Below are 27,417 nucleotides of genomic sequence, written 5' to 3'. Positions count from 1 at the left end.
CTCTGCACCGCCGCAGCCACTGACTCTCGCTGGCTGTGGAGGGACCCCCCAATTTCAGCCTCGTTGATTGTTCGCGGGGCACGCAGCAAGGGATGCGCGAGACAAGCTTGATTCAACAGCATTGGTCCCCAGCGTCGCTTCTCGTCACGCTCCCCTAGACATTTTCGGCGTCAGCTTTTTGTTTTTGCTTATATTTTCTCTTTTTCTGGTCTCTTGTCATTTCTTCGTTCTGTATCTGTTTCTGCGACGCCTTTCACTCCTTTTTTTCTTCTTCGGTCCCTCGCTACGCGTTTCTCTCGACTCCTTGGCCTCGAACATCGCCACAACGTTTACCGCTTGATTCTGGTTCGGATTAGCCCAGCTCCGTTTGTAACAGCCATCCCATCACCACCATCACCATGAGGTTCCCCTTTAGCCGGAAGAAGGACAAGAAGAAGCATGAGCTGTCAAGCCCTCCCGAGGCATTGCGGCGCCCTGCTGATATCAACCGCCAGCCTTACTTCCCGCCGAGTGTGAGATCGAGCCAGCTCGTCGCTGTTCTCCCACCAAAGGTTCTCGAGCGCATCTTTCTCTTCGTCTGCCCTCACTCTGGCGATGAGACGTATGATGCCTGCGAGGATAGTGGCAGCGGCGAAGGGTGCATGCTGTGTGACCTGCGTGACCTGGCCCACTGTTCGCAGGTAAACCGAATCTGGCACGATACCGCCATCAAGCTATTGTGAGTATTGCCCACCACTGAGCCGTTCATGCATGTTTCCTGACTGAATTTTCCCCCTTTTAGGTATCACAGCGTTCGGATCGACCAGGTCCACTACTGCAAGCTTGAGGCTTGGTTGGCTGAGAGACGCAAGCAGACGAGATTTGACCGCAACGCCATTCCTGAGGATCCAGCTCAAGCAAGACTCAGGCTGTTCCGGCGTACGGTTCGCGAGGACCCGACTCGTATCGGCAAGAGGGTCGAGTTTCTGAAGACGCCCTACCAGGTGCGCGAGTACTGCCAGGTGGAGTTGGCTCAGACCATTGCAGTCCTCCCCAGCCTCAAGTATGTTGATCTGCCTGAGGGCATGTTCTCGGATGAGTCGAGCAGCTCGACACTACGATTCGAGGTGCAAGCCAGATGCCCCAACATTCGGAAGATGACGTACAATGCAGGCTCGGAGAAGAGCTTGGCAGCGCTGGCTACGGGCCAGGTCTGGCCTCGACTCGAGGTTCTGGAACTGAACGGCATCAGTGTCGACACCATGACTATGAGAGCGGTGTTGAACTCGTTGGCAAACCTCCGGGCCCTAAAGATGACCGAAACAGAGAGCATATCTGATGAAGTGTTGATGGCCGCATCGGGGCCTATCATGCCCTCGTTAGAGGAGTTCATCATGGAGAAAACTCCTCGAGTAACGGCTGCCGGCCTCATCGAGTACCTTGCTTGGCCAGAGACACAGCGCGGACTCAGGGTCCTGACCCTCGTGCACACTGGCGTCCACCCGCAAAGACTTCAAGAGATCTTGACGATGGCGCCATGTCTTAAGACGCTGGGCATGAAGCACAAGGTAATTGAAGGCTTTCCACAGCACGCGGGCATCGGATTTCTTGCATCTCAAAGCCTTGAGACCCTGCGCTTTGAGATCTCTACCGAATCAGATAAGGAAGTGTACGCAAGCATGAAGGCCAGTTGGTACGCTTACCTCGCTCAATCCGTCCTCGCAGGGGGTATGCCTAGGTTGCGTAAACTCTTTGTTCACGATGAGTCCTTCCCGGAGCAGCTTCAGGGGCTGCCTCCTCCCAATGCTAGCTTTGCAGCGGGAGGGCACATGCGAAATCCATCTCACGGCTCTACTCGCAGCTCCCACGTGCCTTATCCAGGCATGCCAACCACGCCTACTTCCAAGACATTTGGGAACCCGTTTGCAAACTCGCCCGGCTCACCAACCTCTCCCAGGTCTCAGGTTCAGTCTCCTCGACAGCTAGGCGTGCCTGGAGCGCCAGCAGCACACCGATTCAGCTCCAACAACCCATTTGCGGCGCACATGCGAGCCACTGCTCCCTCGCCAGCCCACACCCTTGAGGTGTATACCAAGACTGACGAGTACGGTAAATGGAACTTTAGCAAAGTTGACACATCAATCACGACAGGCCAGCCGCTGCGACGTCCAGTCAGCAGCTACGGATTGGCGGCAGACGTGGCCGGAGAGGGGTGGAACCGAGGCGAGGTCCGACGCAGCATCATGGTCGGAGACGGTACGGGACTCTTCTTGCCTCTGCCTCCGCCGCCGGGTCAGGACGAGTACGGCCGCAGGGGTTCGGCCATGTCGGACGCTTGGCGACCCTCGAGCAGCGGTGGAGATTCTCTCCGCCCACCGCCACCTCTTTGGCAGTGATTTCAGGTTCTGTTCCTTTTCCTTTTTCCTTTTTTCTTTTATTGGCGATTTGCCGCCCCGGTGCAAGGGAGCTAGGTCATGAGGCAAATCAGAGGCATAATGATTGATGATAGCAAAAAGGCTCTTTTCTTTTCTCCATTTACTTCTAATCTTAGTGTCCAGTGTAATATAGAAAGACCAAAAAACTGGGGGATCTGGGATTGCATTCAGGGACATTAATCAGTTTGGTTCATAATTTCCGTCATTCTTCGACGATAGTTCTATACAAATTGACCTCTTTGGCCTGCTCTCGTGTTCGTTCCAGCTGTCCGGCCTCGCGGGAGAGGCGTCATCCGCGCTTTTTAATAGCCTTGTGTATCTCTATTAGTACGAGCTCTTGTCATGATCAGATGATGCGGCAAGCGGAGGTCAGAAAAACCGAGACTAAGAAGACTACGAGTACTCCGCGCTAAATTAAACACTTGTTTTTTAAATATCAAATATTTCTTTAGTAACAACTATTATATCTATATTTTAATAGTAACAACTACTACACCTATATTTTTATAGTAGCTGCTATTAAAGTTATATAATTACCAGTAGCTCATTAAGCAGTGCTTTTATCAGGGAACACCTATTCAGTCAGCACCCGAATTAAGAATTTGATATAAAAAGACAGCGAGAAGAAAAAAACATAGTGGAGCGTCGAACTCGTGGTTTAAGGCAGACTTTGGCGATGTGATCCATTTCGCGGCAGTTAAAACATTTCTTGCCTTTGAAAGGATTTTCTGCAAGTGCCAGGCCTTCCATCTTTTGCGTAGTAGTATTAGTTTGTTCTTCGGTAGCTGTTCCAGAGTGTTAGTGTGCTGTAGTAATAGAAAATAAGGCTGAAGAGGATGGTGGAGTAGGAGTAGAAGAGCCAGTATCTTTTACTAGGGGAGTGGAAGTAGAAGAGTATATACCTAGGTAAACATAAGATGCCCTTCTTTATTTTACAGTCTCCCTTTTTCTGACCTCCGCTTGTGCGGCTCTCTTTACGACTTGGGATTAATTCCTCGTGGTGGGAAAATAAATCTGGCTGACTCACAGCAGTTCATATGATTACATACTCGTAGTACTGCATTATAAGCTTACTGCACCGCCATGTGGTAATCGATCCGGCTGGACCAACTGGACGGAGCCAGAATGACATTCTGCAAGCAAACGAAGTGGAGAGAAGCATCAAAAATACATCATTGTTAATTTATTGTCTTGTTCTCCCCGATAAAGACGTCAGAAGCTAGAGAGCTTAGCCTTTGGGGATTGGGATCGTTCTAGACGCAGCTTTGACATGGGCTTTTTTTCACTTTTTTGGGCGACTGGGCTGTGATACTGTATGGAAACGAGATACGGTGGCTTATTATTCAGATTCACTGGCTTTGGGACGAAACGAGCTGTTTATCAGGTGGGACTGCTTAATAGAGCACGGTTGCTGGGAGAAAATGATGAAATCGGCCGCTATGCTTGACGATAACCCCAATACTGTGCAGTACATAGATACAAGCCAGTTTAAATGGATCAACGATTACGATCAACAACCAGTGGCAAAAATGCACGGCCGTTTAGTCTAAGATGCGCGAAACTAACAAGTAGTAAGCTCGTGTATCAAAATATCCTGAATTCGACACTATGCATGTACACAGTTTACGTCCCAAATCTCGCCAAGACAACCCCAACAGAGCAAAAGCAAAATCAACACGTTGGTGATGAACTCTTTTTTTCTCTTATCATGTCAGTATCCATTTTTTGTGACCACGCCCGTGTATCAGGCCATGTTTCGTCTTGGCGTTTAGCTGTCCGTCACCAATTAAGAAACAATCGTCAAACAAAAACGTGTCGCCGGGGGGGTTGTTAGGACGAGGGGGCCCGCCGCACGGATTGAAACGCTCGTGGCCGGTGTTGAAACGGCCCCGGGTTAGGCAACGTGACTTTGCTGGCAATTTCTGTGTCTGCGTTTCAGAAACTCACCAAGAGATAAGAGCGAAGGGAGGGAAAATTACGGGTGGTGCTGTTTCCGAAGGAGCCAGCCTCATCTACAAGCTTGGTATTTTGCGAGAATGCTTCTACGAGGAGGTACGGAGAACGCATTTTCGGAATAATACCTTAGGAGCTTGCACAGCCCGCTGAGGTTCACGCCACGCGCAAAAGAAGGGTACCGGAATAAGGGTTCAGGCTTCTATTTCTGGCTTCATTCTTATTGTTTAAATTCGAAAAAGATGGGGTTAGTCCACTTCAGGTATGGGTCTGGCTGTGGCTGGTGGTCTGTGGCTTGCACGGATCCTCCGCAAAACGAAGCTCAAGCCACTAAGGACCAGGTGTGGCGCATGGCAGTTTAAGTTGTCAGCCGGCGGGAGCCCATGACGCCATGGCTGGTGGTCACTTGTATCTACCCTATAAGCAAAGTTGCTATTTCGAGGGCCACTACTCCCGTCCCTATGACAGAACTTTGAGTTGCGTGCAGCATCGGGATCGATACGGAGTCAGCATTCCGTCAAGCCTTACGCAGGTCACTCGCGCGGAGCTTCAGCTGTAGGATGGGCTAAGCACAGCCGGTGGCGGGTGCTTTTTCTTTTCTTACCAGAGGGCTGGGATACAGTATGGCTTCACTGTCCAAAGGTACATGAACCAGATTGACGGAAGCCCAGACCTCCGAATTCTAGGTCATCGCCAACGAATGGGGACCGGATCTCGAGCGGACGGATCTGAAATGTGAAGCGCTGTGCGTCGCGAAGGTTTTGGTGTGTTCTGTCAGATGCCCAAGTTTTGCGGCACTAGTCCAGTCAGTGTTCCAGCCTTATCGGCTTGAGCCAGTCACCGCGAAGAGTTGCTGCTGGATTAGTGGTTTTGGTGGCGTTCTGGTTGAGACATGCAGTGAAGCAGATACGAGGCCCAAGGCTGCCATCCTACCCAAGAGAAAGGGTATCAAGTAGATGGGTGGGAGGATGAATGATGTTTGAGTGGGAAGAGGGGGAATCGAGAATGGACAAGTATCGCTGTGTCTTGTGGCGAATTTCCAATCAAAAGAGCCGAGTTTCTGTCTGTGTCCCTCCTATGTGTCGCATTTACATTGGTGTTACGAAGAGCCTTTGGTGGCGGTATCTTCAACGGTGGTTTGGGATGGTCGGCCCAAGTTGCTGTAGAAATCTGGTGTGACTCCGATGCTGCAAATCAGGGGCTCGGTAGAGACGATCTCGGTTCGTACAAGCGGGAGGAGTGACGCCGTTATACATTTTTCCTTCTTTTTTCTTTAACTGCCCATGCAAGACATTAAACGGTGCTGCTATATACGGTGTACATGCAAGAGAAATGAGGTTCACTTATATGTGCTAACCCATCGCCCTATCTGCAGAGGCCTAAAAGTCGGCCTAGAGCAGGGAACCACAGACGAAGAAGAGGCAAAAGGAAACAGGAAAAAGGCCTCCATCGGTATCTGTATCGTCACGGTGCGGTGATTCGCAGGTGATTGGGCGGTAACGATGCAAGTCGACAGACGAGTGGGTGTGGACGTCGGCGCTACCAGAGGCACCAAAACTGCTCTAGATCAGATTCAATGGCCTGCGTCTGGCGGTTTGACTGGATGGTGAGGGGAGGGAGAGGCTGGGACGAAAATCGATGGCGCGATGCATGGCGTGAGTTGAATGCGGATGAATGAATGGATGAGGGCATAGTTTGTAGGTATGTATGTAGGCATCAGGGTTGGATTATTCCCTGGAAAGGGTGGAAGAATTGATGCTATACGGGTGTCTTGCATCAACCCTATCTCAAGGCAATAAAATACCACCCTATCTAACCCACTACCAAAGGGGTATGTATTATCGTACATTCTCGTACGGCCAACTCCGTGCGAAGCCCACCCTCAAATAATATTGGAAACAATTGAAAACGTCCCGAAAGCCTTGACCATCGTGCATCCCTTTCCGCCCTGCGTCAGACGTTGCAGTCTGTGCAGCGTTTTCAATCCGTGCCACACGGCGCATCATGGGGACAAGTAATTTAACTTGACGTGGCGGCAAGCGTTTCTTGTGCGTGCGGCTGAAGCATTTCGGATGGCACAAGGCGAAAGGAGAGAAAAAAAAGGGCTTTCGAGAGGGTATCATGAGGAGAGGAAGAAAGGGAGAAAAGGGCCGTGTTGAGGATGTGATTGGCTCTTGCTGGGCGTCATGGTGCAGCCCGGCTAAGATGCTAGATACAGTTCTGGTGATTCACGCGCTGCCGAGACCAGCCGTAGGTCGCTTATTAGCTGCATGGAGCTTTTTTTCTTTCTTTGGTCGGTCGGCACTCTCATCAAGGGCCTTGTAGACGAGTAGATGAGTAGATATCGGCATGTAATCAATCCAATCTCATTCAAGAAAGTGCTCAAACCGATCTGCGGTCTCGATGCTACGGTACGGCACAGCACTGTACATTATCCTCCCTGAGCCTGTAGCCGTATCTTCATGCTGTTAGTCACTGCACTGCTACTAGCAGAAACAGTTAAAATGACGAGCTACAGGGAGCTGCGTGCTCAGCCGTTTACTAGACTAGCAGCACCCGCGTGACGAGACGACGATCCGCCCGGGATGTTCGTTCAGGCTAGGTTTGTCAGTTAGTAGCCACGAGTTGCACGAGTAATGGCGTTGGAAGACAGCGGTTTGTTTGCTCCCAATGGTAAATGGCAGTTCACCCAATCAAGACGGGCTCTGGCCTCCACGTCGACGCTTGGTGCGGTTGGCGTCATGGCCCCTGGAATGATCCGGATGGTGGAGAAATGGAGAGGGTTTGAATGAATGACAGTTGGGACGTGGAACGTGTCCGTGCTGTGAGGATGGAGTTTGGAGGGGGATTCGATATCAAGGGCGGGCTGCTGCAACAAGAGGAGAGATCGGCGAGGCTGCGACGAGTCATCGGGTGTCATGTCATCCATCAATGGGGCTGCTATAATGGCGTCAAGGGGATCATCTCAAGTGCCGTACGGAGTAACAATTAAAGGATTGTTTCGTGGTGATCTTTTTTGTCTTTGATAATTGGCAGTTTTTATCGAATATCTCGTGATTCCAGATTACGCTGCTTACTCTGCTTTACTTGGCACCACTGGCTAATACTCTGTGCCTGAATGCCAATGGGAGCAAAGGGTAGCACTCGGCACTTGGAGTCGAGTGGTGATACGTGTTGCGTGCGGAGAGCTGGTGGGACGTCACACTCGCCATCTCGAGCTAAAGCGGCACTCACACTCACATGTCCTGATTCTTACTGCACCAATGCACCAAGTCATCTAGTCCAATGTGATGGATGCAGTAAATCGTACGAAAGCAACTGGAATGATGGCATTCTGCAGGTGGTGGCTGGGGAAGCAAGAGAGGCGTCAGACAGAACATGGAGAGAGTGGCGCATGAAGGTACGAGGAGAAATACAAATGCTGGTTTCTCCATTAGCGAGGAGGACGTCGACGCCGTGGCTGCAATGAGTTTAAAAACAATTAACCATCTCCAAGGTCAAGCCACATGGCTGGAGCTGGAGGTGGCATTGCTTCGTAGAACCCGAACCCGACACTTTACGGAGTGCCCAGAGGTGCTTGTGCATGACTGCCCTCCGTACAAAACTCCAATCTATCTGCAGCAGTCACATTCTTGGAAAATATGACGAGTTGGGATAGCGAAATGGGGTGGACAGAAAGAGCTGCTCGCTCCGTCAACCGGCCGGCCAGTTGCAGGCCTGTGAAACGACTTGCTTGCAGGGCCAGTGACATGTTTTGGTTAATTGTGCCAGGTCCTGTTCAGTTCTGTACAGGTTCAGGTCCAGCACTACGACAGGTAATAATTCTGCACAGCACCAGACATCAAATGCCTGTGCCGTCATAACGTGGGCTAACCCCTTTCTGGCAATGTCTGGATCCACCACTCGACCCCTGCCAGGATACCAAGTGGGCCCCCAAGGTGGGAAGTGGGCTCGCCGTTCGTGGCAAGTACACAGTGCGCGGGTAGCAGCATGCCAGACGGTGGAACATGCCCATGCCTGCCTCACCTACTTGTATCTGTGTGTGCCCCCTTCCCGGCGCGTGGAGAGAGAGTCAAGATTCTCTTCCAAGACCATTCAAGTCAAGTTTTTCTTTTTTCCCTTCTTTGCGCGTGAACGAGACGGGAACAGCTTCAGCTACATTCCTCCCTCCACCGCCCTTTCCCTTGTTCCATATCTTCATATCTTCCATACCTTGCTCTTCCACTTCCATATCTTGGCTCGTTTGACGCCTTACAAGAATCCCAACCAGAGTCTCTCCCTTTGTCATTCTTCTTCTTCCTCCTTCTCGACTTCGCCCGCCTTATTGGTCTTGGATCCGCCCTATTCGATATATTGCCGCGTCACACGTTACGACTATTGCCCAAGTTGGTGGAGCTTTTCAAGGAGCCATTGATAGGCAGTCGAATTCGTCCCAGGCATCCATACTCTAGAGGGGCAGGACCACACAAAGAGATTCGCATATACATCAAGCTTCCCCCAAGCTCCCAAGCTCCGTGAGGGCTTGCTTGCACCACAACCAACCGACGTTGACATCGATCTCGACATAACCCAGTTCGACACCAACATGTCATCAACAATCACAAAGACAGAGGCCGTGCTGCCCAAGGCACCCGCTCTACCTCCCAGAAGCGCCCTGAGGGCCTCAAGGCTGCTGGCCACCATGCCTCAGAAGCTTTCAGGGCACCGACCCGTCCTCACTCCCGCCGCCCCTCATCTTCTCTACCTTTCATCCGAAGAGGATGTTTCTTCTTCAGCCGACGACTTCTCCGACTGCGACTACAGCTCCGACAGCGAGCAGGCGCAAGAGACACCCGAGCAGACATCAACGTGCCAGGACATTGCCCGCAAGGTTTCAGTCGTCTTCTCCGGAAAGGCCTGCATCGTCCAGCTCTCCCGACGATCAATATCGCCGAGCTCATCAGGAAGCTGCGCCGCGAACGAGCTTACAAGGACGTCGACCGAGCCCATCCTGAAGCACCGAAAGGCATCTACTAGCTCCACGTCGTCGGCCACGGGGGTTTCACAGCACCCTCCCCGGTCAAGCAGCATCATGTCTCCCATCAGCTTCGAAGGGGGCTCGCCCTCGTTCCTCAACATTGATCCATTCGCGACAAAGTCGGAGCCCGAAGAGCCTGAACCCCAGCTCCGCAAGACGGCGCAAATGTTCAAGAGGACGCTTAGCCTGGTCAGGAAGCGTAGCAGGCCTAACCTGAACCAGTCGGCGTCCCTGTCTCGAGAGGCTCTGTCAATACAGACGCTGCCCATGGAGCAGGTCGGTGAGGACAAGGAGGAGAACCACAGCACTCCCCGGAACGCGACATCAATACCGCCCTCGATTTACCAGGACGTGATGGCCTCCAGGAGGGCCAGCAGCTACTCAGCCACAACGCTATCGCCGGTCAGCGATGCGGCATCCCCCCTGTCACCGACAAAACGAATTCGCCAGGGCTTCTTGACTCGGCGACGAAGCATCCGAGTATGAGCCCATACACCGCTACCATTCCATTCATAACACTCTCTTCACCTCGATTTTACCTTTTGCGACACTGGATCCACATTCAACATTTTTTTATGAATGCTCCGACCAACAACAGCTGGCCTCTACTTTCTTCACTCCTGCGAATTTCGTAACGACGGTGCTGGAATCTTCTCCTTTTCCTGCTTTTTTTTTTTTCGACTTGGCTTTTTTTATAGGCGGCGCATTTTTATATGGCATAACAAAAAATGGGGGCATATATTGCACGGAGCGGCGTTTTCACGTGGGCATACATGAGGAGAGTTCGTCATGCGAACATGACACTCTTGGGGAGGCTTTGCATTGCCTCGTGGCGTTTTTCTTTTCTATCAGTTTCTTTGGGACAATACAGCCGCTATGACATCAGCTGGCAAACACTGTTTTTTTGTTTTTCGCTTTAGCTACGCAAGTAGTCATGATGCTACCAATGAAGAGAGTCCTTGGACCTCGATTTGACTCCATTTTTTGCCTATTTTGCCAAGTGACGATTTGTGTGATACATTTCCGTGTGCTGACTACTCATTATTGCACAGTACAGTCCACTCTGCCTTCGTTGCGTTTACTCGTGGTTGCCGCGGTGAACTGGGGCTCTCCATGCACCTACACCGACGTTGTAGTTGCAAGGGTCCATGACCTGATAGGCAAAAACTCCTGCATCGAACATCCCTGGCAGCCGAGGCGGTCTGCCATGAACACGGTGTACAAGAGCCGCTTTTTTCTTTATTCCCGTTGAAGATTGTTTAACCCAGAGTGAACAAGATGGGGTGAATGCGTGCATGAGAGTAACTTGTACCTACTGTACTCGTACTTGGCGTGGGAATGGAATGCCCCGAACATACATTTGACGTTGGTGACTGTACGGGTATGGGTACGTGGATGCCCAGAGTGGGGATTTGGGACCTGATGGAGCGGAGGAGTCCGGTTGATGGGACTCGAGATATTACTGTAGTACTAACATTTCTAATATAAAATAAGCTCAAATGGAGGGTTTTGTTGCTTTGAATTAAGTGGTAGTAGTTATAAGCGGTTTGTAGTCCTCGTAGTTGAAAGATTTGCTTCAAGTTTATGATTTGAGAGTTATAGTACAAACTTCACCGCAAGGACAGAACAAAGGCAAAAAGGGTAAAAAAGGCGGGATGGGATGTTGTTGAATTTTGGTTGGTGTAAGTTTTCTTTGCCCTCTTTTTTTCCTTCCCTTCCCGCAGTGGAGTTTGAAGAGATGTGTTGTACATGCAGATGTATGGAGTACTGCCGACATGTTTTAGTCCTGTCTCCTGCTTTGGGGCTAATGTACTATTACTGCGTTTTTTGGCGGCATGGAATGAGATGCTTGTTGTGCTGGACTTGGATTAGTACCTTTTTTCTTTTTTGCTGTATGGATTAGTACTTGTGTGATGTTAGTGTATTGCTGGTTACGGTGTGTCTTGTCTTTTTGTCTTGGTGTTTTGTGAGACCTTCCGGCTTCGGTCACGATGGTTAGTAGCGCTACTAACAACAGTATTGTAAGTGTATATGTGAGAGTATGTAGATGCAACACAAGAATTAGGATATACATGAAGACAAGATAAACATGTAAAATATTGTCGGAGAATAAGGGTTGAGCGTAATTTATCTTTATTATTGTTTCCGTCATCTATCTGTTCTGTGCCTGAGCGTTCGCTGCACGCACTCCGTGCTCCTGCGTCGGATATCCCTTCTTTTCCCTTCTTTTCCTTTCTTTTTATATGTATGTATATGCTGTATTACGAGGTGCCGTACCTATACATACCCGCAGGCAGGGCAGGGCAAGGTATGTGAGTGAGCAATCTGCAATCCGTGCCCACGTCTGTCTGCTGCTGGAGACAGCCATGTGCTGCTGCTGACGAGTACATGATACGTGATACGTGATACGTGACGCCGCACGGAGTACGTGATACGGGCAGCTCAGGAGCAAGACACAGAGAGAGAGCATGGGTTTCAGGGCAAGGGGAATTTTACCAAATAATGATGTGCAGGGCTTTTGATGCACTGTATTATTACCTGTTACGAGTGCGTAAATGTGCAAATATACTTGTACGAGGCAGATTTTGATACCGCGACGTCCGAGATAGGGAGGACAAGGGGGTTGTGTATTTTTTTTCTTACTCTCTCTTATTTGTGCAAACGGGCATTATTATTATTCTTTTGTTGTTTCGCGTCCGTATCGAGGGCCTTGTCTCAGTCCGGAGAGGGCGATGCGGGCCACGACACGGAGGCGCGTGTGTGTTCTATATCGGGATGCGACGTTGTTTGGAGATGGCCATGATGGACAGTCTACTGTATACATCTGTTCGTATCTAATAATAATAATAATTATAGTCCTCGTACAAGAATACATGGAGCGTTCAAAATGGGATTGGCCGTTTCAATTCCCTTTCCAGGACTTTTCTTTTCTGCTCTATCCAATGTCTTTCATGCTTTCGGCTGGCCAAGCAATAATAGACGGCACGGAGATGTCACCTGTTCATGATGAAACAAAGACGACGGGCTGGCATTTTCAAGAACTGAACAGGTACTACACGCACTCGGCCGAATTGAACAAGGCAAGAAAAAAATAAAATAGAAAATAAAAAAGAGCTGCTACCTCAATTCAGTAGGTGATACTTGATCTAGTATTACGTACTTGGATCCTGCTGCTTGCAACTCACGCTTCAGAGTGCGACATTGTCTGGGACACGTCGCGATGCTGCGTGCCTCGATTCTAGTTCGGCTGGATGCAAGCAAGCAAGCCCGCTGTTTTTACTCCGTAATCAATTGCATTTTGCTACGTGTACAGAACAGAGCGGAACAGAACAGACGAGCATGTATGAATGGCATCATGAGTGGCGGTATAGCAACGGCAGAGAACCATGGATCGGTTCATGCTCAGCAGCATCACGCAGCATCACGTACCTCAACAATCCATCCATACTAACTTGAACCAGATAGCTATAGCTTGCTGTAGCTTAGGTAGCTACCCAGTAACAGCACATGCAAAAAAACAGCACGATGAACAAGAAGAAGCAAGACAAGACAAGACAAGACAGTCTCAGTGCTCCACCATCCAGCATCACGCTTGACAGCACATCAAACCCGCATACGAACAAGCCCAAGTAAAAAACTCTACGGAGTAACTGAACCAACAGAACAAAGAAAAAAAAAAAACACGGTGCACTGTGAGATACATGACATGGGGGCCCCTCCCCTGAGAACTACGCCCATGGATCGCTCAGGTCGAACGTAAAAAAAAAAAAGAGACGGACGAGAGACACACAAAGCTACGAGTACAGTGGAAGCGACCTACCGAAATTAGCTTGTGCCCCACACGAGCTTTTTTTGCTTGCTTGTCGGTCAGGGGTTTGTTTTTAAATTCTTCGCGAGGACATTTGGACTCATAATATTTGATCAATGTGTATTTCGTTCAAGAGTGCCTAAACAATGCGATCGTCCGGGATGTAATTTCCACCGAGATTGAGACGTGCCATTCGCAATATCGAAACTCAATTAAATAATACCAGCAAAATCACACAATCTATCTTCAATATCTACTCACATCAACACAGCATCCCCTCACGTGTCAAAAATACGGTGTATGCACAGAAGCCTCACAGAAGCCTCACCGCATCTCAGCCTCTCTCTCTTTTCCCACTTCCCACTCGTATCTGCCACGAACCCCCATGTCCTCAATCCCTGCTCCCTGCTAAAAACTTGCTTTAGCATGTCCACTCTCTTCACAAGTCTTCAACCCTCTCTCCATCGCTTGCCGTCCCCCTGGCGCGCCATCTCGCCTTAGCACCAACCCGCTCTGCTAACCCCGATTTCTGCTTGGCCAGTCACCTAACTCTATCGTACTCTGCTCTACCGCAACGGAACAGCTTTGTCTTCTTACCCAGTTCACGCTAATAGCCACCGAATCTTGCATCCATCACCGCCTTTCTTCTCACCCACTCTAAAAAATTAGAAAGAAAAAAACTTTGCTGCCCCCATCCATCCCCAGCCCCCAGGGGGAAACATGGACAAACGAACTGGACTCCATTTTCGCTTCCTCTCGCTTCGTAGCGGGCATCCCCCCCTTGCTCCGTAGAATATTCGTAAATACACGCAACTAAACGCATGATTCTCATTCGACAGTTCATTCAATCATGCCTCGTATGACGGCGCCATTGCCTGTGCTCGTCACACTCATCATCACAATCGATTGCAGCATCTCCTGTCAAATTCAAATCAACCCTCTCCCCAGGTACTCGGAGATGATGTCGCATGTAATCTTGCCCTGAACTCTGTTAGAGAAATCAATCCATATCAATCCATATACCGTAGAGCACTGTACGAGTACTGTATCATCCTCAGAGACAGTCCAATCTCCTTCACAACTAGTGCATACGCACGACACGCTCATGTAATTGGAGATCCACTGCAAACTTCAGCCTCAACGCCATTGCCGCGCTAAACAGATCGCCATCTCATCTCCAAACCCCATCGCGTCATGTCTGCACTGTCAAAGTAGGGCACGTGTCGTTCATCCCGTGGAGTCTCTTCTGACTCTTTATATAAACTTCGCGGAGCATACAGCGTTTAGCAGAGCACGTGGGCAAGCATAATATAGATAAGTACAGTATAGGCAAGCACAATACAGACAAGCACAAGAAATATAGTACCAAGATAGTATGTATTCATCATTCAACATACAACATACGTACAGGTATTTTTTTGTCCACCTTTGATCAAATCGGCAAAATTGACCCGAAGCCGACATCCCTCCACTCTCGCCGACGAGTCCCTCGGTTGAAACGCCATCTTTTCCGGTTTTTTCTTCTGCTTCACTCTTACCCAATCTGTTTGCTTCCATTGGACCTCGGCCAAAATACTGGAAGAAACAAAGAAACACATATCAAAGATTTGACACACAAAGATTCACTGTCAAAACTGTCCTCAATCCGATACAATGCTGGCTTGGCTTTGGACGCATGTTGCTCATGGAATAAACGCCTAACTTTGCTCTTTTTTCCCTTTTCTCTCTTTTCCCTTTTAGTCAGTACCGTTGAGCGTGGCCTGGGTCTCCGGGCTGATATCATTGGGTTGCTTCGTTCGCAGAGTCAACGAGAAGGGATACTCTTCGGGGTCCTCCTCCTCACTAGGTCCAGCATGTTAGCAAAAAGCCGAAACAACTGTAAATCATGCGACTGCTGCGAAATACTTACGGCAGCTTCCAGGCAACGTAATCCTCCGTGCTCAGGCCTTCTCGTCCCTCCTGCAGGCTGGCAAAATCTCCAGGGGTCATCATGCCAGTCCGATCGCGAGGCGAGCCGGGAACGGAGAATGGCCTGGAGATCTTCTGCTCCGGGCCGCGGATGAAATCTTCAATTTCCTCTTCCTCTTCATCACCGTTAAACGAGTTGGGATATGCTCGTCGGAGAGCGAGCTGGCGCGCCTTGATGTACTCCATGCCCATGCGCTTCCAGTCAAGCAGGTCGCTAAGACGCTCAGTACGGTTCCTCTGGTTGATACGTTGACGCCGGCTCTTGCCGCAGTAGTCAAACATGAAGCTAGACAGTTGGTTCACTGAATCTTCGACTCCCTTCATTCTCCGATCCACAATGTAGATACCGTAGTCGCTAGAGTTCTCAATGAGCTCCTCCATGTAGCATCCAAACCCGGAGAGGTTGGTAGTGATGCTCGGGACGCCCATGACCGTACACTCAGCTGGGGTGTAGCCCCACGGCTCATAGTATGATGGGAAAACACCCATGTGGCAGCCACGTACAAAGTCATCATAGTCCAAGGGCAGGACAGGGTTGGCCGAGTTCAAGAACTCTGGGTGGAACACAACCTTGACACGGTCTGACGGGTGGTTGAACAGCTGCACCCGGCGAATCTGAGCCAGGACGGGGTCTTCGCTGTCGTTGAGCATGTTGTGAGTCACAATTGGCGGAAGCCCGTGGCGCTTCATGGCAAAGAGACGTCGGCGCAGGAGAACACGGTCCTGGCCAGAGATGAGCTCCTTCTCATCGGGCATTGGGTCACCCTCGTGCCACTTGAGGGATCGCTCAAAGATGCGACGACCAATGGCCTGCTCAATGATGTTTGTGGTATCTTTCAGAGACTTGATGACGGCCTGGCCCTTGAGAGCCTCAACAGTCAGCGATGTGGTCTGAGCAGGCATGATGATGAAGGCGACAACAGTCATCTTGCTGTTGGCCGCCTTGAGTCGTCCATTGAGCCGCGCAAGAGATTCGATGAACATGTCGACTCCCTTATTTCGGAATTCGTAGCGTCCGGCAGTGAAAAAGTACAGTGTGTTTTCTGGCTCAAAGTCATAGTGGCCGTAGAAGTGTCCTCTCACGAAGTCATGAATCTTCTCCTTAGCCTGCTGGTGCAGATTTTGGAACTCGTGAACCGCCGAGAACTTGGTGACGTTGAGACCGTTGGGCAAGACGCCATCAGGCTTTCGCTTCAGCAGATGCTCTGACTCGAAAGCAGTGATGTGAGAGACTGTTGTGAAGACGTCGCATGAATGAGCGGCAGCTCGTTCAATGCAATACCGGTGGTAGATGCCGCGCTTGCCCGCCTCGGCATCGACGTCAAAGAACTGGAGATTGTTGTAGAAATCAACCGAGCCGGCACAGAGGTATCGTCCCAGGAGAGTGGCATGGGTGGTGAAGATGGTCGTAACATCAATGCGCCTCTTCTTGGTAAGGGGCAGAGCAACACCGGCCAACCATTCGTGGAAGTGAGCAATAACGGCCTTTTCCTTCTCGTGGCATACAAACTAGTACTTGCATGTTAGCGGCAGCCAATCAAACGCTGAGAAGCAACGACAAGGAAAGCTAATGTCAACTTCATGGGACTAGGGCAACGACGGATGCTTACCTCTCCAAGGAACCACGCCACCAGGTAACCAAAGACAACAGCCTCATTGGTCTCCTCGTCATCAGGTGGGGACGGAATGCTGGCAACTGACCAGAGGTCCGACTTCCACTCATTGACAAAGTTGTAAGCCGTCTTGGTATCAATGAGAAGAACCCGGGGGGCTCCCTCAATGAGCCATCGGCCGTAGAGCATGCCAATTCCGCGATCCTTCATGGTCTGCATGGTGGCGGCAAGCTCCTTATTGGTGGGCTCCATCTCTTCGACCTCGACTGCGGCCTGTTTCTCGTCAGTTGGTGCCCAATTTTGAGCTATTAATTAATTCTTGCAAGGTAGAGGGCGCACCGATTGGTGGTTGAGGGGACCGATAAGGGTGTATCGATCGCCATATTCAGCCGTAGTCACTGGAGCCTTGGACTTGAGGACCGAGTAAATACCACCGACTGTGAGGCAATAAATGAGTTAGCTCTTGATCTGGGCCGACATTGGGTTGGGCAGGAACGGGCACAGAGGCCATGGTGACATAATCGCCAGAGGGTAGGATGCGACTTGCCTCGATGAGCTACTTCCGTAGCAATCTCAAAGAGCAGATGGTTCTTGATATCGCGAACGGGGTTTCCGTTGGAGGCCATTTTGTCGTCCTGGACTGTGAAAATGTCGCGAGAGGTTGTTGTTTGACCCTTTTGGAAGAGCTCCGGCGAAAAGGCCTGTGCCACGGGCCGACAATCCAGATGACGTAGGGGATTAGGGCTGCGCAAAGGCTGCACAAGCTAGAAAGACTGAATTTTGTAAGCTTCTGGACGTTTAAAAAGCAGCAGGAGTTGAGAAGACGAACTGAAATTGCTTGTAGCTATCAAGGGAGGCGAAGAAAAAAACTTTTGGTTAGTTAGGCCGAATTTCGGTGCGAGATATTGTGGTGTGATGGCTTACCTAGTGCTAGTAAAAGCTCTTGATTGAGGTGGCGTTGGAGCTTAGACGGGTCGCTATTATTGCAAATGGTGAGTGAGCGCTGGCAGCGAGGCAAACAATGGCTGGGCCCGTGAAGCTGGGCAACAGGCTCGTTAGGGTCCAAGGACTGAGGAAGCTGAATCTGAGGCCGTGGGATGAGAAGAAAAGGCAGAAACAAGTCAGGCCGAGAGGGGGAGAAGAAACTTGATGAGGGACTTGGACTGAAGCTTTGGAGGGGTGCTACATAGAAAGTGGGGACCTCTCGAGGCGGTGGGTCTGGGGTTGGGGATAGCGCAATGCTAAGCCAGACGGCCAAACCACTAACAGCAGTGACTGCGCAGGTGTGTTCATGTACGCGATTTGCGTCTGCAGTTTTGACGCATGCGCATCATCGGGAGAAGACGTCTGGAATCAGGCCGCAAGCTTACCTAAGGGCTGCTTTGTGCTGCATGGCATTAATTGCACGGGATTATTTATGCCGCTGTTCAGTTTTTATCCATTTCCTCCATTTCTCCAACTATTTTTAACCTATTTCTTTCGGTTCCTCGTCCAAAACTCACCGTTGCCTTCCCCAGGCTTGCATGGTTCCCCGGGCCGCTACGCAGCGCCTCTCAGCGTCAATCGCCCACAAGCCAGAGCCGCTGACGTCCCCCCTTCTCAATTGGCACAAGCAAACACTTCAATGTCCCTGCATAACAACCCATTCGTCTCTCCAATCCAGCGGGTCGCCGCAAGCCAACCGCGGGTGGTGAGGTGCCAAACTGGCCTCGTGCACTACCTTAGCAGTGTGGGGATGACGCCATGGATTGCGGGGGAGCTGATCGAGGTTATGTGATGAGAGATGCGGATTGGCTGGTGTTTTGCATCTGGACGGACATTTACCATGGATATCTTGGACTCTGCCACGAGTTATTCCACGTTGCTGGTCCCCAATGGGACAGGAGCCATGCCCGAGTTGCATATCCTCCGCATCCCATTGCAGCTTGGGTGGTATTCAACACTCAATTGCAAGGCGGTGACGCCAAACGGCATTACAATGACAAAGACTCGCATCATTGTGTACGCCCAGACATCGTCTGCCCCTTGGACTTGTCCTCGAAACACTAGACATGACGTATGGTGCTTATCAACGACGCTCCGTTCGTGTTAGTTGGGTATGCAAGGGATGGCAAGGATGGTCATTCTATCTCTTGTGGGGATCTCTTTATCAAGATTGTTCCCCAGGGAACAAGGATAGGTAATCCAAAGCGGCTAACACAACCTGACGGTCCACAGATTCTCCTCAGCTACTTTCTGACTACTAGTCGAATGTATGTCTCTGCTCCATGTGTTGTGGCATCCTAGAGCAACAATTAGGCGGTCTAGATGCAGGTTAGTGTGCATTAGGTCGTCTTTTCAGCCTTGCGCTTTCTCGGATTTGATTGGCTGCTCATTTCAACAGTGCACCCCGCAGTGGATCCACTACTCACAAGGCTGCGCTGCATTTTCCAAAAATTTTTGAGATTTCTTAGCCTACATGTGCATCAGCCGTTACCAGCAACTCTCATCAGAGTGACGATTCGACGAGCACGGTTACTTATCAGCTGAAATAACGAGGGCATCCGAACCACTCGTTCGCCAATCTTTTCATCATATAAAGTAATTCTTCTTTTTACCACGATGGACGCCTCATCTGCCCAGGTGAAGGTCGTCTTCACCACCAACGAGGAAGACCTCGTCCTCCCAGAGTCCAAGAGACAACTGCTCGTACCAGCAGGTCAGTTCCTTTGCCAGATTGTTATCCACAGTTTTTATACATAAATATGAGGAAGAGTCTTATTAACATACCCTAGATATCAAGCGCTATGGCCTCTCTCGCATCTTAAACTCCGAGTCGATGCTGGATACTTCATCGCCAGTCCCTCTCGATTTCCTCGCCAACGGCACATTTCTAAAAACGAGCATTGAAGAATACCTCAAGTCAAATGGCCTGTCTCAGGAAACAACATTGACCCTGCAATACGTCCGCAGTCTTCTCCCCCCAGTTTACGAAGCCAGCTTTGAGCATGACGACTGGGTTAGCGGTGTTGACGTTCTTTCATCAACTTCTCCCGCTGGTCTGCTGGCTGGGGATGCTGCTGTGAATGAGCGGGTTGCCAGTGCCTCTTACGATGGGCTTGTGAGGATCTGGAACCCCTCAGGAACTGTAATTGCCGTCTCTGCTGGTGGTAAAGGCGAAGGACACACTCAGCGCATCAACGCTGTGCGATGGCTGTCACCGACCCAGCTGGCGTCGGCTGGCTTGGATCGAAAAGTCGTCGTCTGTGATTACAAGGAGGCGGATGATGGCTTCTCCGGAACTCTCAAGCCTAACATGGAACTCTGGGGTCACGGAAAGAACATTAACAGCATTGATGTCAACGGCTCTACCCGGCGCATCCTGACAGCCTCCTCAGATGGTCGCGTTGGCTTGTGGTCCGCCTCCAAACGAACCGCGCCTCAGGCCGACCCCGAATCCCTTCCCTCAGCTCACAACACCAAGCGAGCCAAGCTGTCCAACGCCGGCTCTACCGCCCAGCGCGGACCCCTGGCAATGATCCCCTTGCACGAGGAGGCAGTCACCGCCGCCATCTTCCACCCCAAGGACTCGACCGTCGCCTACTCTGCGTCCTTGGACCACACAGTCAAGACGATTGATCTCACAACACAGCGGGAGGTGTCTCGCCTAACTACCATGCACCCTATTCTCTGCGCAACGGCACTACCTGGTGCGTCGCTGATAGCCGCTGGTTCTTCGGCACGACACATCACCCTGCTGGACCCCAGAGAGTCTGCTGCTGCAACCGCCGCCATGACCCTCCGAGGTCACGTCAACATGGTTGTTTCGGTGGCTGCCTCCCCGGAGAACGATTACTCGCTGGTTTCCGGCTCGCACGACAGCACGTGCCGTGTGTGGGATCTGCGTAGCGTCCGGCTCGCATCGTCCGAAGAGGGCGGCGGCAGCGTTAGCGAGCCGGTCTACACCATTGGAAGAGAGTGGCTGAAGGGCAAGAAGCTGCCGCCTGCCGGAGACGGCGCCAAGGTGCTGAGCGTGGCGTGGGACAAGACGTGGGGAATTGTTAGTGGAGGAGAGGATAAAAAGGTTCAGATCAACCGGGGTAACGGGCTGCTGCCTTCATAGATGCTATTTTCCTTATAGAATGTCTCAAAATTGAATATACCAAGGCTATACTAGGGATTAATTACACGCTATATCTATCGTTTACTATTTCTGCTCGTCTGGTTTCACTTCCGTTTGCTTCGTTTCCTCGTTATCCCCGTTCAGCTTGACTGCCTGTGAACATTCCTCGCAAAACGACTTGTACTTCAACATGTACGGCTTCTCCAGGTCTATATGGCACACCACTTCTTTGTGCAACCTACCCAAAGGATAAGGAAACTTCTCAGTCTGTATCGCATCTACGATATACGCCGCAACAGTGCTTGTCAGCAGCGGCGGGTCTCGCAAGAGCGCCGCGATATCGGCCGGGCAAAGGTCCTCGTTCCGATACCAGATGTAGTACGCCCTGATGCGGACCGGGGTGGTGACCGGCCAGGTCGAGTTGGCGGCAGTGTACGCATCGTTGTACGCCTTCATCTCTGCTTCGGCTGCAATTACCCGCGCGTCTCTAGTGTCGGGGGCTTTTGGCGGGCGTTGTCTTTTCGCCTTGGGGGGCTTTGTGGCCGAATCACCGGATGCTGCAGCTTCCGAAGCTGGAAGTTTCGGTGAAAAGGTTTTTGGTAGTTGTCTTTTAGGTTTGGAGTCTTCAGGATTGGGATCTTCTAGTTTAGGATCTTGAGGCTTGGGGTCTCCTGGCTTAGGATCTCTAGGCTTGTAGGTTCTGCGTTTATATGTGGAAGCCGTTGTATCTGCAGAAGTGGCAGTTGCCGAGTCCACGGGAGTAGCATCATCCTCTGTTTTCTCAACAGCTGGAGGAGCTGGAGGAGTAGGAAGTGGAATGGGTAGCCGCAGTTCCGCATGATGCGGTCTAGGAGGGCAAGGGACGAGGGCCTTTCGTTTCTCCTCAAGCACGTAGTAAAGCTGAAGGCCGGCATAGGCATCCGACGCAGCATCTGCAAACTGATTAGCCACGTGAATTCAAAAGCATATATGGCCAAATAGCACACTGGGTTTTATCTTACAGTTAATTTGCTGCGAGCTGAGCCGTCTCATCCAATTTCCGGTTCGGACTAGATCTCCCTTGTACAAAGGAAGCAGTAACTGGTCTTCAACTTGGGTAGCCAGTGATACCAGTCCTTTATGGACCAGGTTAGGCGTTTCTGGCAGATACTTGACGACCCTGTAGAGATGGCTCAACTCAAAGACGCCCCGAACAGTGACGCCGAGATGGGTTTTGAGTCGCGTGCAGTCCGGTATGATGTTGACGCCGACTTTGCTCACGTTGGGATTCTCCATTATCTTGCGAAATGATGGCCCTAGAAAGTCCTCCTTCTCTGTGAACACTGCGACATGGATCAAGGCAATGCGACTAGGGCTTGCAATCTGGATTAGAGAGACGTTTTGCCGTGGCCCATCCGTCTTCCTTGCCCACTTCATCCACTCCAGGTCAAGGCCGATGACATCTTCATTTAGGAAATATTCGTTACAGACCCGTTCTGTGGTAGCCTTACTTTCACAATAATGGACCTTAACATTATCGATCTTTCCGTTCTCACCAGCTCGATGATACATGGTATATGACCAGTGAGCCTCGGGAGTGCCAGGGATGGCAGCGCGGGCAGCAAGAAACTCTTTCTTAGAGATACTGAACTCTAGTGAAGTCGACGGCGGCTCGACGATAATCTTCTTCTTGTCAGCGTCAGGAGCCGCGGCGCTCTCTTTTGAGTTCGCATCCTTTGAGCTCGCATCCTTTGAGTTGGTTGCGACATTTGGATCTGGGAGAGCGATGGGTGGTCGTTGAGCGTCTGTTGGGCGTGGCGGGAGAGCAATGGGCGCTCGCCGAGGACTTCTTGAGCGTGGAACTGATAGCAATGGATCTGGGGTAACATCGGTCGTGTATAGGCCGACTTCGGCCGGAATTACAGGGCCGTCGGTACGGATCTCATCACCGCCTAGGGCAGAAGTATGAATAGACGTAGAAGCAGTTGATTCCTGGCGGACATTTGCAAGTGCTCCAAAGCGCACGCCGAACTGGGAGCTCCAGAGCTGGCTCGTATGGTGGTAGCTCATAGCTCTGACCAAGGAAGCTCTGCAGGAACCGAGCACTTGCGCAGACAGACACGGATGCATGCCTGGGAGTGGAGGAGGGCGCGTTAAGTATACCTCAGTTTGAAACCGCCATATGTATGAGTGCCTGTACCGTTAGGTAGCTGCACTGCAACCTCCGCAGTTTGACGGCACATGAGCAGGGCCTCCGTTCAGCAGCTCCAAATGCTCCGAACAGGCCATTCGGATCGCACCACGGGCTCCAGGGAGGGTTCAACACAGCCGGGGGAGCTGAGTCTGTGAATCGTGGTGATTGGCCGCCGAGGCAGCCATCATGTCTCAGCGCGCTTAGTTGCAGTTTGAAGGACAAGGGACAAACGGCGTTGGAGGCCGAGATGCCCTTAGTCAGCCTCGCGACAAGGTGGGGGCCAGGCATTTTGCGTTGTCGTGCTCTGTTTTAGCGCTGCCCAGCCCACCAGACCTGCTGGGAACGACTTCAACTGAGAGAGAGCGCAGGCTGGATCCGTCTTGTACCCCGGTGGTCGAAATATAAGCTTGTGCGAGTCTTCTTTTCATATATCTACTGTCGGAGATTACTCTTGCCACGTCATAAACGGAACAGACAAAACCCCTTGCCAAGATGGCGTCACAACTGCTACCCCTCGGTGAGTTCATCTGCTTCGGGCCCCATGTCCATATTCCCCGAGCTCTAGGTCAAGCAGCTGACACTCCGCTTCAGAACTCATTGACAAGTGTGTCGGGTCAAGGATATGGGTCGTCATGAAGGGCGATAAAGGTGAGAACACCAGGCCTTGTCTCGAGCCTGCGCTGCAGAATTAACACTCTGGGCAGAGTTCAGCGGCACACTCCTGGGCTTTGACGACTATGTCAGTAAGTAGACACCCTTCTCAACAGGACCTTGAAGCTTCATCTAACGATATTCAAGACATGGTGTTGGAGGATGTGACGGAATTGTGAGTCTTCGCCGACCTCTAATCTGGATCTGGGACTGTATTGACCATGTTTTCACATGCAGCGACTACTCTGGAAACCACACAAAGCTTCCTAAAATCCTGCTCAACGGCAACAATATCTGCATGGTATAGCTCGCAACCCTCGGCCTAATGATCAATCATATATGCTGACACTTTCTCCTAGCTGATTCCCGGAGGAGAGGGCCCAGTTGGTGCCGCGGCTTGAGGGACCTAAGTCTCAATGGCCTGTCCAAGTACATGCCGGCTTACCGCAATCAATACCACGCCCTGACGGCTTATTACGCGTGTGTCACGCATCTTACGACAGAGTTGCTACTCATTGGGATATGGCAATAGTGGAATTCTACTTTCCCATTGTTGGAGGATAGCCAGTATCGAGACTGGTCTGCATTATCTTTGAATGCATACTCTCTGTTACAATAACACAATTTTAAATTCATTTCCCCTGGTCCAAATGAAGCCAAAATGCAAAGCCCAATTTCCTGTTCCTGTAACGCCTGACTATGAGACGACTTGATGGTATTCTCAGTGGCCATTGGAGGCCCCTTGATCTCCGGTGTTGGTGATACGTCTTAGCTCCCACTCGCGAGTGAACTCTTGATACAACATCTCGAGCTGGTTGATAAGCTTCTCGCACACTGACGTAAAAACGTCACGGGGAGAAATGATTCCGTCTGTCTGTACCCGGATGTAGAGCTCAGGAACATTAGGGTGAGCAACTGTTTATCGTGGTCAGCATGAAGAACATTGAATACAGCCGAATTCAATGCCTACTCTTATACCCGGCCATGTAGACATTTGGGTGTGCTTTGAGATGCTCGGCGAGCAGATTACCCAGCGTGTGGTCCTCCTTCTTCAAGATAAAGTCCGAGGTGTTGGACATGCCTGTGAAGAAGCGTTAGGTTCGGTCAAGCCCAAGATGTGATATCAGTCACCAACCAGAATAAACCTTCTCTTCAATCTTCTTTTCGCCCTCGCCGAGCAAGAAGAGCTCGAAACTGATTCAAAGTTAGCATATTGTTAATCAAGTAAAGAAATCGAGATAGTTGGGAGTTGGGGAAACGCAACGGGTTGTCCTGGAGGTTGTCATGCTTCGTGTTGCATCCCGCCATTTTCGCTGGTGCCTGGCAGAAGTGACAGGATGCTGGTGATGGTGAAGCAACGTTCAACAATTTGAACAGGAAAAATGAAAGTGTGAAAAGGCGGAAAGGGTGGGAGACAGGCAGCTGTCAATTTGGCAGCTGCCAGGAACGTGGCTTTGTAGTTTGGGCAGATGACAAGTGTAGATTGAGATTGCAGCAGGCGAAAGGCATTCATGCTGAGCGTGCACTTGCAGCAGCAGCATGCAACCAAAATGGTACAGAATATCATCTGTGGCTTCAATAACAGCCCAGAAGGAAATGATTTATGCCGTGCCCTTGACTTTTAGGCACCTGTATTGGCGCATGATGATTCCCAGCTTTAGGAGAGCCTTAGCCACAGTACGGGTGACTCTGGAAGTGTACGAGGTAAACCGGCATCAACGGGCAGTCCAATGACGAAAATAGTAAACCTACCGATCCGGTGCGTTCATCTTGAGAGGATAGTGATATTTGGATGCGAAGGCTTGATGGTTTACCAAGAGACGCGTTGGATGAAATCTCGTGGCAAGCTGCACGACCAGGGGGGAATACCGTCAAGCTGGCCGCGGAAATAGATGGCGATGTAAGACGATAGCAGATTTATGGTGAGCCGTTAGGGATAAAGATTCTCTGACAATCCAAAAATCAAAATTTGGGCAAAAGTAATTCAAAAGGGGTCTGTCGACATCGGTTCCAAAAAGTTGTATGAATATCGGATAGATTAAGAGTGATACTAAAGGATGAGCGGCGAGTATGAGAGCCTGAGCAGACCGGCTAAAGATCGGCTATGGCTTAGTCCACTAGAAGCGCTAAGAAAAAGCAGCATAATACAGCGAATTTCTAAGTGGCAGCGATTATGACGCCCAGCTCTATTTCCCCTTGAATAAAATCAGATAATTGGGAAAGAGTTACCATAATACTAGACATCAATCATTAATTCTTTATTAAGAACTTTGTTCTACCCTGCATGCGTTGTGTAACCACGATTTTTAGCTGCTATGTTGGTGGAATTTTGTAGACCGTTTTGGCAGAGCTTAAGGTAGCCACAAATTGTCTGCACCTGTATCATGTTGCCTTTTCCCTTTCAGCAATAACAAGGCCAATGTCACGAATTCCGCCATGGCTCTTCCGCAAGGCCAGCCGTCGCTCAGCCAATATTGCTGCACTGCTCCCGGCATGCAGAGACCTTCAGTCGGCCATGAATGAATTCCAATGGCTTAAAGAGCATGTCAACAGCACTGCAAGCGCCAGCAAAGAAAACTTGCTCTCTAGGTTATGCAGAAAAAGAGGCCAGGGCTATCCTTTGCAATACATCTTGGGATCTCAACCATTTGGACCACTGGATGTCAAATGCCGTCCTGGCGTCTTGATACCTAGACCCGAGACAGAGGTGTATACCTATCACCTGGCTGATTTGATCAAGGCTGAAAGCTTAAGGGCTGGCGAGCCGGACCAACGCCTCGGTATTGTCGATTTTTGCACAGGAACGGGATGCATACCTCTACTGCTGTACTCTTTACTCTATCGGAAGTTTGAGCACTTGGAGGTCGTTGGAGTGGACATCTCTGACCAAGCTGTTAGCCTGTCTAGAGACAACATTGGTCATAATGTTAAGCTTGGCCATCTCCCACAGCCCCGACCAAATCGCATCCTCAACATTTTACAACAAGACATTTTCCAGGACAAAGTCATAGAGAAGCTTCAAGGGCGCACTTGGGATGTGATGGTATCTAATCCACCGTACATCTCCCGGCGAGTATGGTATCATGGAGGTGGCCAAATTGGCCACTCCGTTCGCAAATACGAGCCGTCTCTGGCTTTGGTCCCGGGGAACGACATTTCAATTCCTGCAAATTGGGATCACGAAGACGTCTTTTATTCCCGATTGCTAAACATCGCATACAACCTCAAGCCAAAGGTGATATTGTTAGAGGTTGGTGATGAGACGCAGGCACTTCGAGTTATATCGCGATTTTTCCAACATAAGCTCGCTACCAATTCACATGTAGAAGTCTGGCGAGATTGGCCAGATTTAACACCAAGTCACGATGAAGAAACCTCATTGAAAATCACAATGGATGATGGAAGCAGTCGACTTGTTTCAACTAAGGGTAGCGGTAACATACGATCCATCTACATTAAACTGGACGTCTGAGTTTCATACCGAGCCCTCTCTCGTTTAACCTCGTTTGATACTGCCGATTATGGCCATTATCTTTGGAATATGGTAATTTCAACATTGAGAGAGGGAGCTAGACCATCACGATGAATACATGCAATTATTCTTGTAACATTAGCATTAGAGATCATATCACTCCATAGAATCTAGAAGAAGTAGATGACGGAGTTTCTCCCAGGCGGAACCCCGATCCTCCGAGGCTACCCTGCATCGCTCCGAACT

At 50.5% G+C, this 27,417-nt stretch overlaps 10 protein-coding genes across 10 annotated transcripts; 7 read left to right on the top strand and 3 right to left on the bottom strand.

Annotated features, from left to right (window-relative positions):
- Positions 1-260: 260 nt before the first annotated feature.
- V8C40DRAFT_40497 (uncharacterized protein) lies at positions 261-2,911 on the top strand. The gene is made up of 2 exons (XM_083222943.1): positions 261-718; positions 782-2,911. The coding sequence occupies exons 1-2, from the start codon at positions 399-401 to the stop codon at positions 2,373-2,375; spliced, it is 1,914 nt and encodes a 637-aa protein (XP_083071468.1). The 5' UTR covers positions 261-398; the 3' UTR covers positions 2,376-2,911.
- Positions 2,912-7,419: 4,508 nt separating this feature from the next.
- V8C40DRAFT_248719 (uncharacterized protein) lies at positions 7,420-8,142 on the top strand. The gene is made up of 2 exons (XM_083216608.1): positions 7,420-7,714; positions 7,784-8,142. Exons 1-2 carry the CDS (start codon positions 7,486-7,488, stop codon positions 7,834-7,836), a joined length of 282 nt encoding a protein of 93 aa, XP_083071467.1. The 5' UTR covers positions 7,420-7,485; the 3' UTR covers positions 7,837-8,142.
- Positions 8,143-8,438: 296 nt separating this feature from the next.
- On the top strand, positions 8,439-10,444 carry V8C40DRAFT_248718 (uncharacterized protein). The gene has a single exon (XM_083216607.1). It carries the CDS (start codon positions 8,953-8,955, stop codon positions 9,868-9,870), a length of 918 nt encoding a protein of 305 aa, XP_083071466.1. The 5' UTR covers positions 8,439-8,952; the 3' UTR covers positions 9,871-10,444.
- Positions 10,445-11,739: 1,295 nt separating this feature from the next.
- On the top strand, positions 11,740-13,121 carry V8C40DRAFT_248716 (uncharacterized protein). Its single transcript, XM_083216606.1, has 2 exons — positions 11,740-12,498; positions 12,570-13,121. The coding sequence occupies exon 1, from the start codon at positions 12,117-12,119 to the stop codon at positions 12,477-12,479; it is 363 nt and encodes a 120-aa protein (XP_083071465.1). The 5' UTR covers positions 11,740-12,116; the 3' UTR covers positions 12,480-12,498; positions 12,570-13,121.
- Positions 13,122-14,490: 1,369 nt separating this feature from the next.
- Positions 14,491-17,902, bottom strand: V8C40DRAFT_248709 (glycogen synthase). Its single transcript, XM_083216605.1, has 7 exons — positions 17,698-17,902; positions 17,603-17,617; positions 17,321-17,546; positions 17,113-17,210; positions 16,771-17,046; positions 15,102-16,669; positions 14,491-15,034 (listed from the first exon to the last, which is right to left on the bottom strand). Exons 3-7 carry the CDS (start codon positions 17,397-17,399, stop codon positions 14,929-14,931), a joined length of 2,127 nt encoding a protein of 708 aa, XP_083071464.1. The 5' UTR covers positions 17,400-17,546; positions 17,603-17,617; positions 17,698-17,902; the 3' UTR covers positions 14,491-14,928.
- Positions 17,903-19,229: 1,327 nt separating this feature from the next.
- V8C40DRAFT_40172 (WD40-repeat-containing domain protein) lies at positions 19,230-20,982 on the top strand. The gene is made up of 2 exons (XM_083222941.1): positions 19,230-19,471; positions 19,548-20,982. The coding sequence occupies exons 1-2, from the start codon at positions 19,375-19,377 to the stop codon at positions 20,873-20,875; spliced, it is 1,425 nt and encodes a 474-aa protein (XP_083071463.1). The 5' UTR covers positions 19,230-19,374; the 3' UTR covers positions 20,876-20,982.
- V8C40DRAFT_248703 (ribonuclease H-like domain-containing protein) lies at positions 20,812-23,241 on the bottom strand. Its single transcript, XM_083216604.1, has 2 exons — positions 21,877-23,241; positions 20,812-21,807 (listed from the first exon to the last, which is right to left on the bottom strand). Exons 1-2 carry the CDS (start codon positions 22,982-22,984, stop codon positions 20,960-20,962), a joined length of 1,956 nt encoding a protein of 651 aa, XP_083071462.1. The 5' UTR covers positions 22,985-23,241; the 3' UTR covers positions 20,812-20,959.
- A 128-nt stretch (positions 23,242-23,369) lies between these two features.
- V8C40DRAFT_248701 (U6 snRNA-associated Sm-like protein LSm5) lies at positions 23,370-24,373 on the top strand. Its single transcript, XM_083216603.1, has 6 exons — positions 23,370-23,565; positions 23,640-23,696; positions 23,753-23,791; positions 23,847-23,874; positions 23,937-24,000; positions 24,059-24,373. Exons 1-6 carry the CDS (start codon positions 23,541-23,543, stop codon positions 24,098-24,100), a joined length of 255 nt encoding a protein of 84 aa, XP_083071461.1. The 5' UTR covers positions 23,370-23,540; the 3' UTR covers positions 24,101-24,373.
- On the bottom strand, positions 24,247-25,728 carry V8C40DRAFT_248697 (DNA-directed RNA polymerase II core subunit RPB11). The gene is made up of 4 exons (XM_083216602.1): positions 25,452-25,728; positions 24,835-24,893; positions 24,670-24,780; positions 24,247-24,614 (listed from the first exon to the last, which is right to left on the bottom strand). Exons 1-4 carry the CDS (start codon positions 25,466-25,468, stop codon positions 24,421-24,423), a joined length of 381 nt encoding a protein of 126 aa, XP_083071460.1. The 5' UTR covers positions 25,469-25,728; the 3' UTR covers positions 24,247-24,420.
- A 374-nt stretch (positions 25,729-26,102) lies between these two features.
- Positions 26,103-27,411, top strand: V8C40DRAFT_248695 (S-adenosylmethionine-dependent methyltransferase). The gene has a single exon (XM_083216601.1). The coding sequence runs from the start codon at positions 26,119-26,121 to the stop codon at positions 27,169-27,171; it is 1,053 nt and encodes a 350-aa protein (XP_083071459.1). The 5' UTR covers positions 26,103-26,118; the 3' UTR covers positions 27,172-27,411.
- The last annotated feature ends 6 nt before the right edge of the window (positions 27,412-27,417 follow it).

This window comes from Trichoderma camerunense, assembly GCF_050948025.1.
Source record: "Trichoderma camerunense strain CBS 138272 chromosome Unknown V8C40scaffold_12, whole genome shotgun sequence".
NCBI classification, from domain to species: Eukaryota; Fungi; Ascomycota; class Sordariomycetes; order Hypocreales; family Hypocreaceae; genus Trichoderma; species Trichoderma camerunense.
Note: the sequence above shows the minus strand (reverse complement) of the source record. Positions and strands in the feature narration are given on the sequence as shown.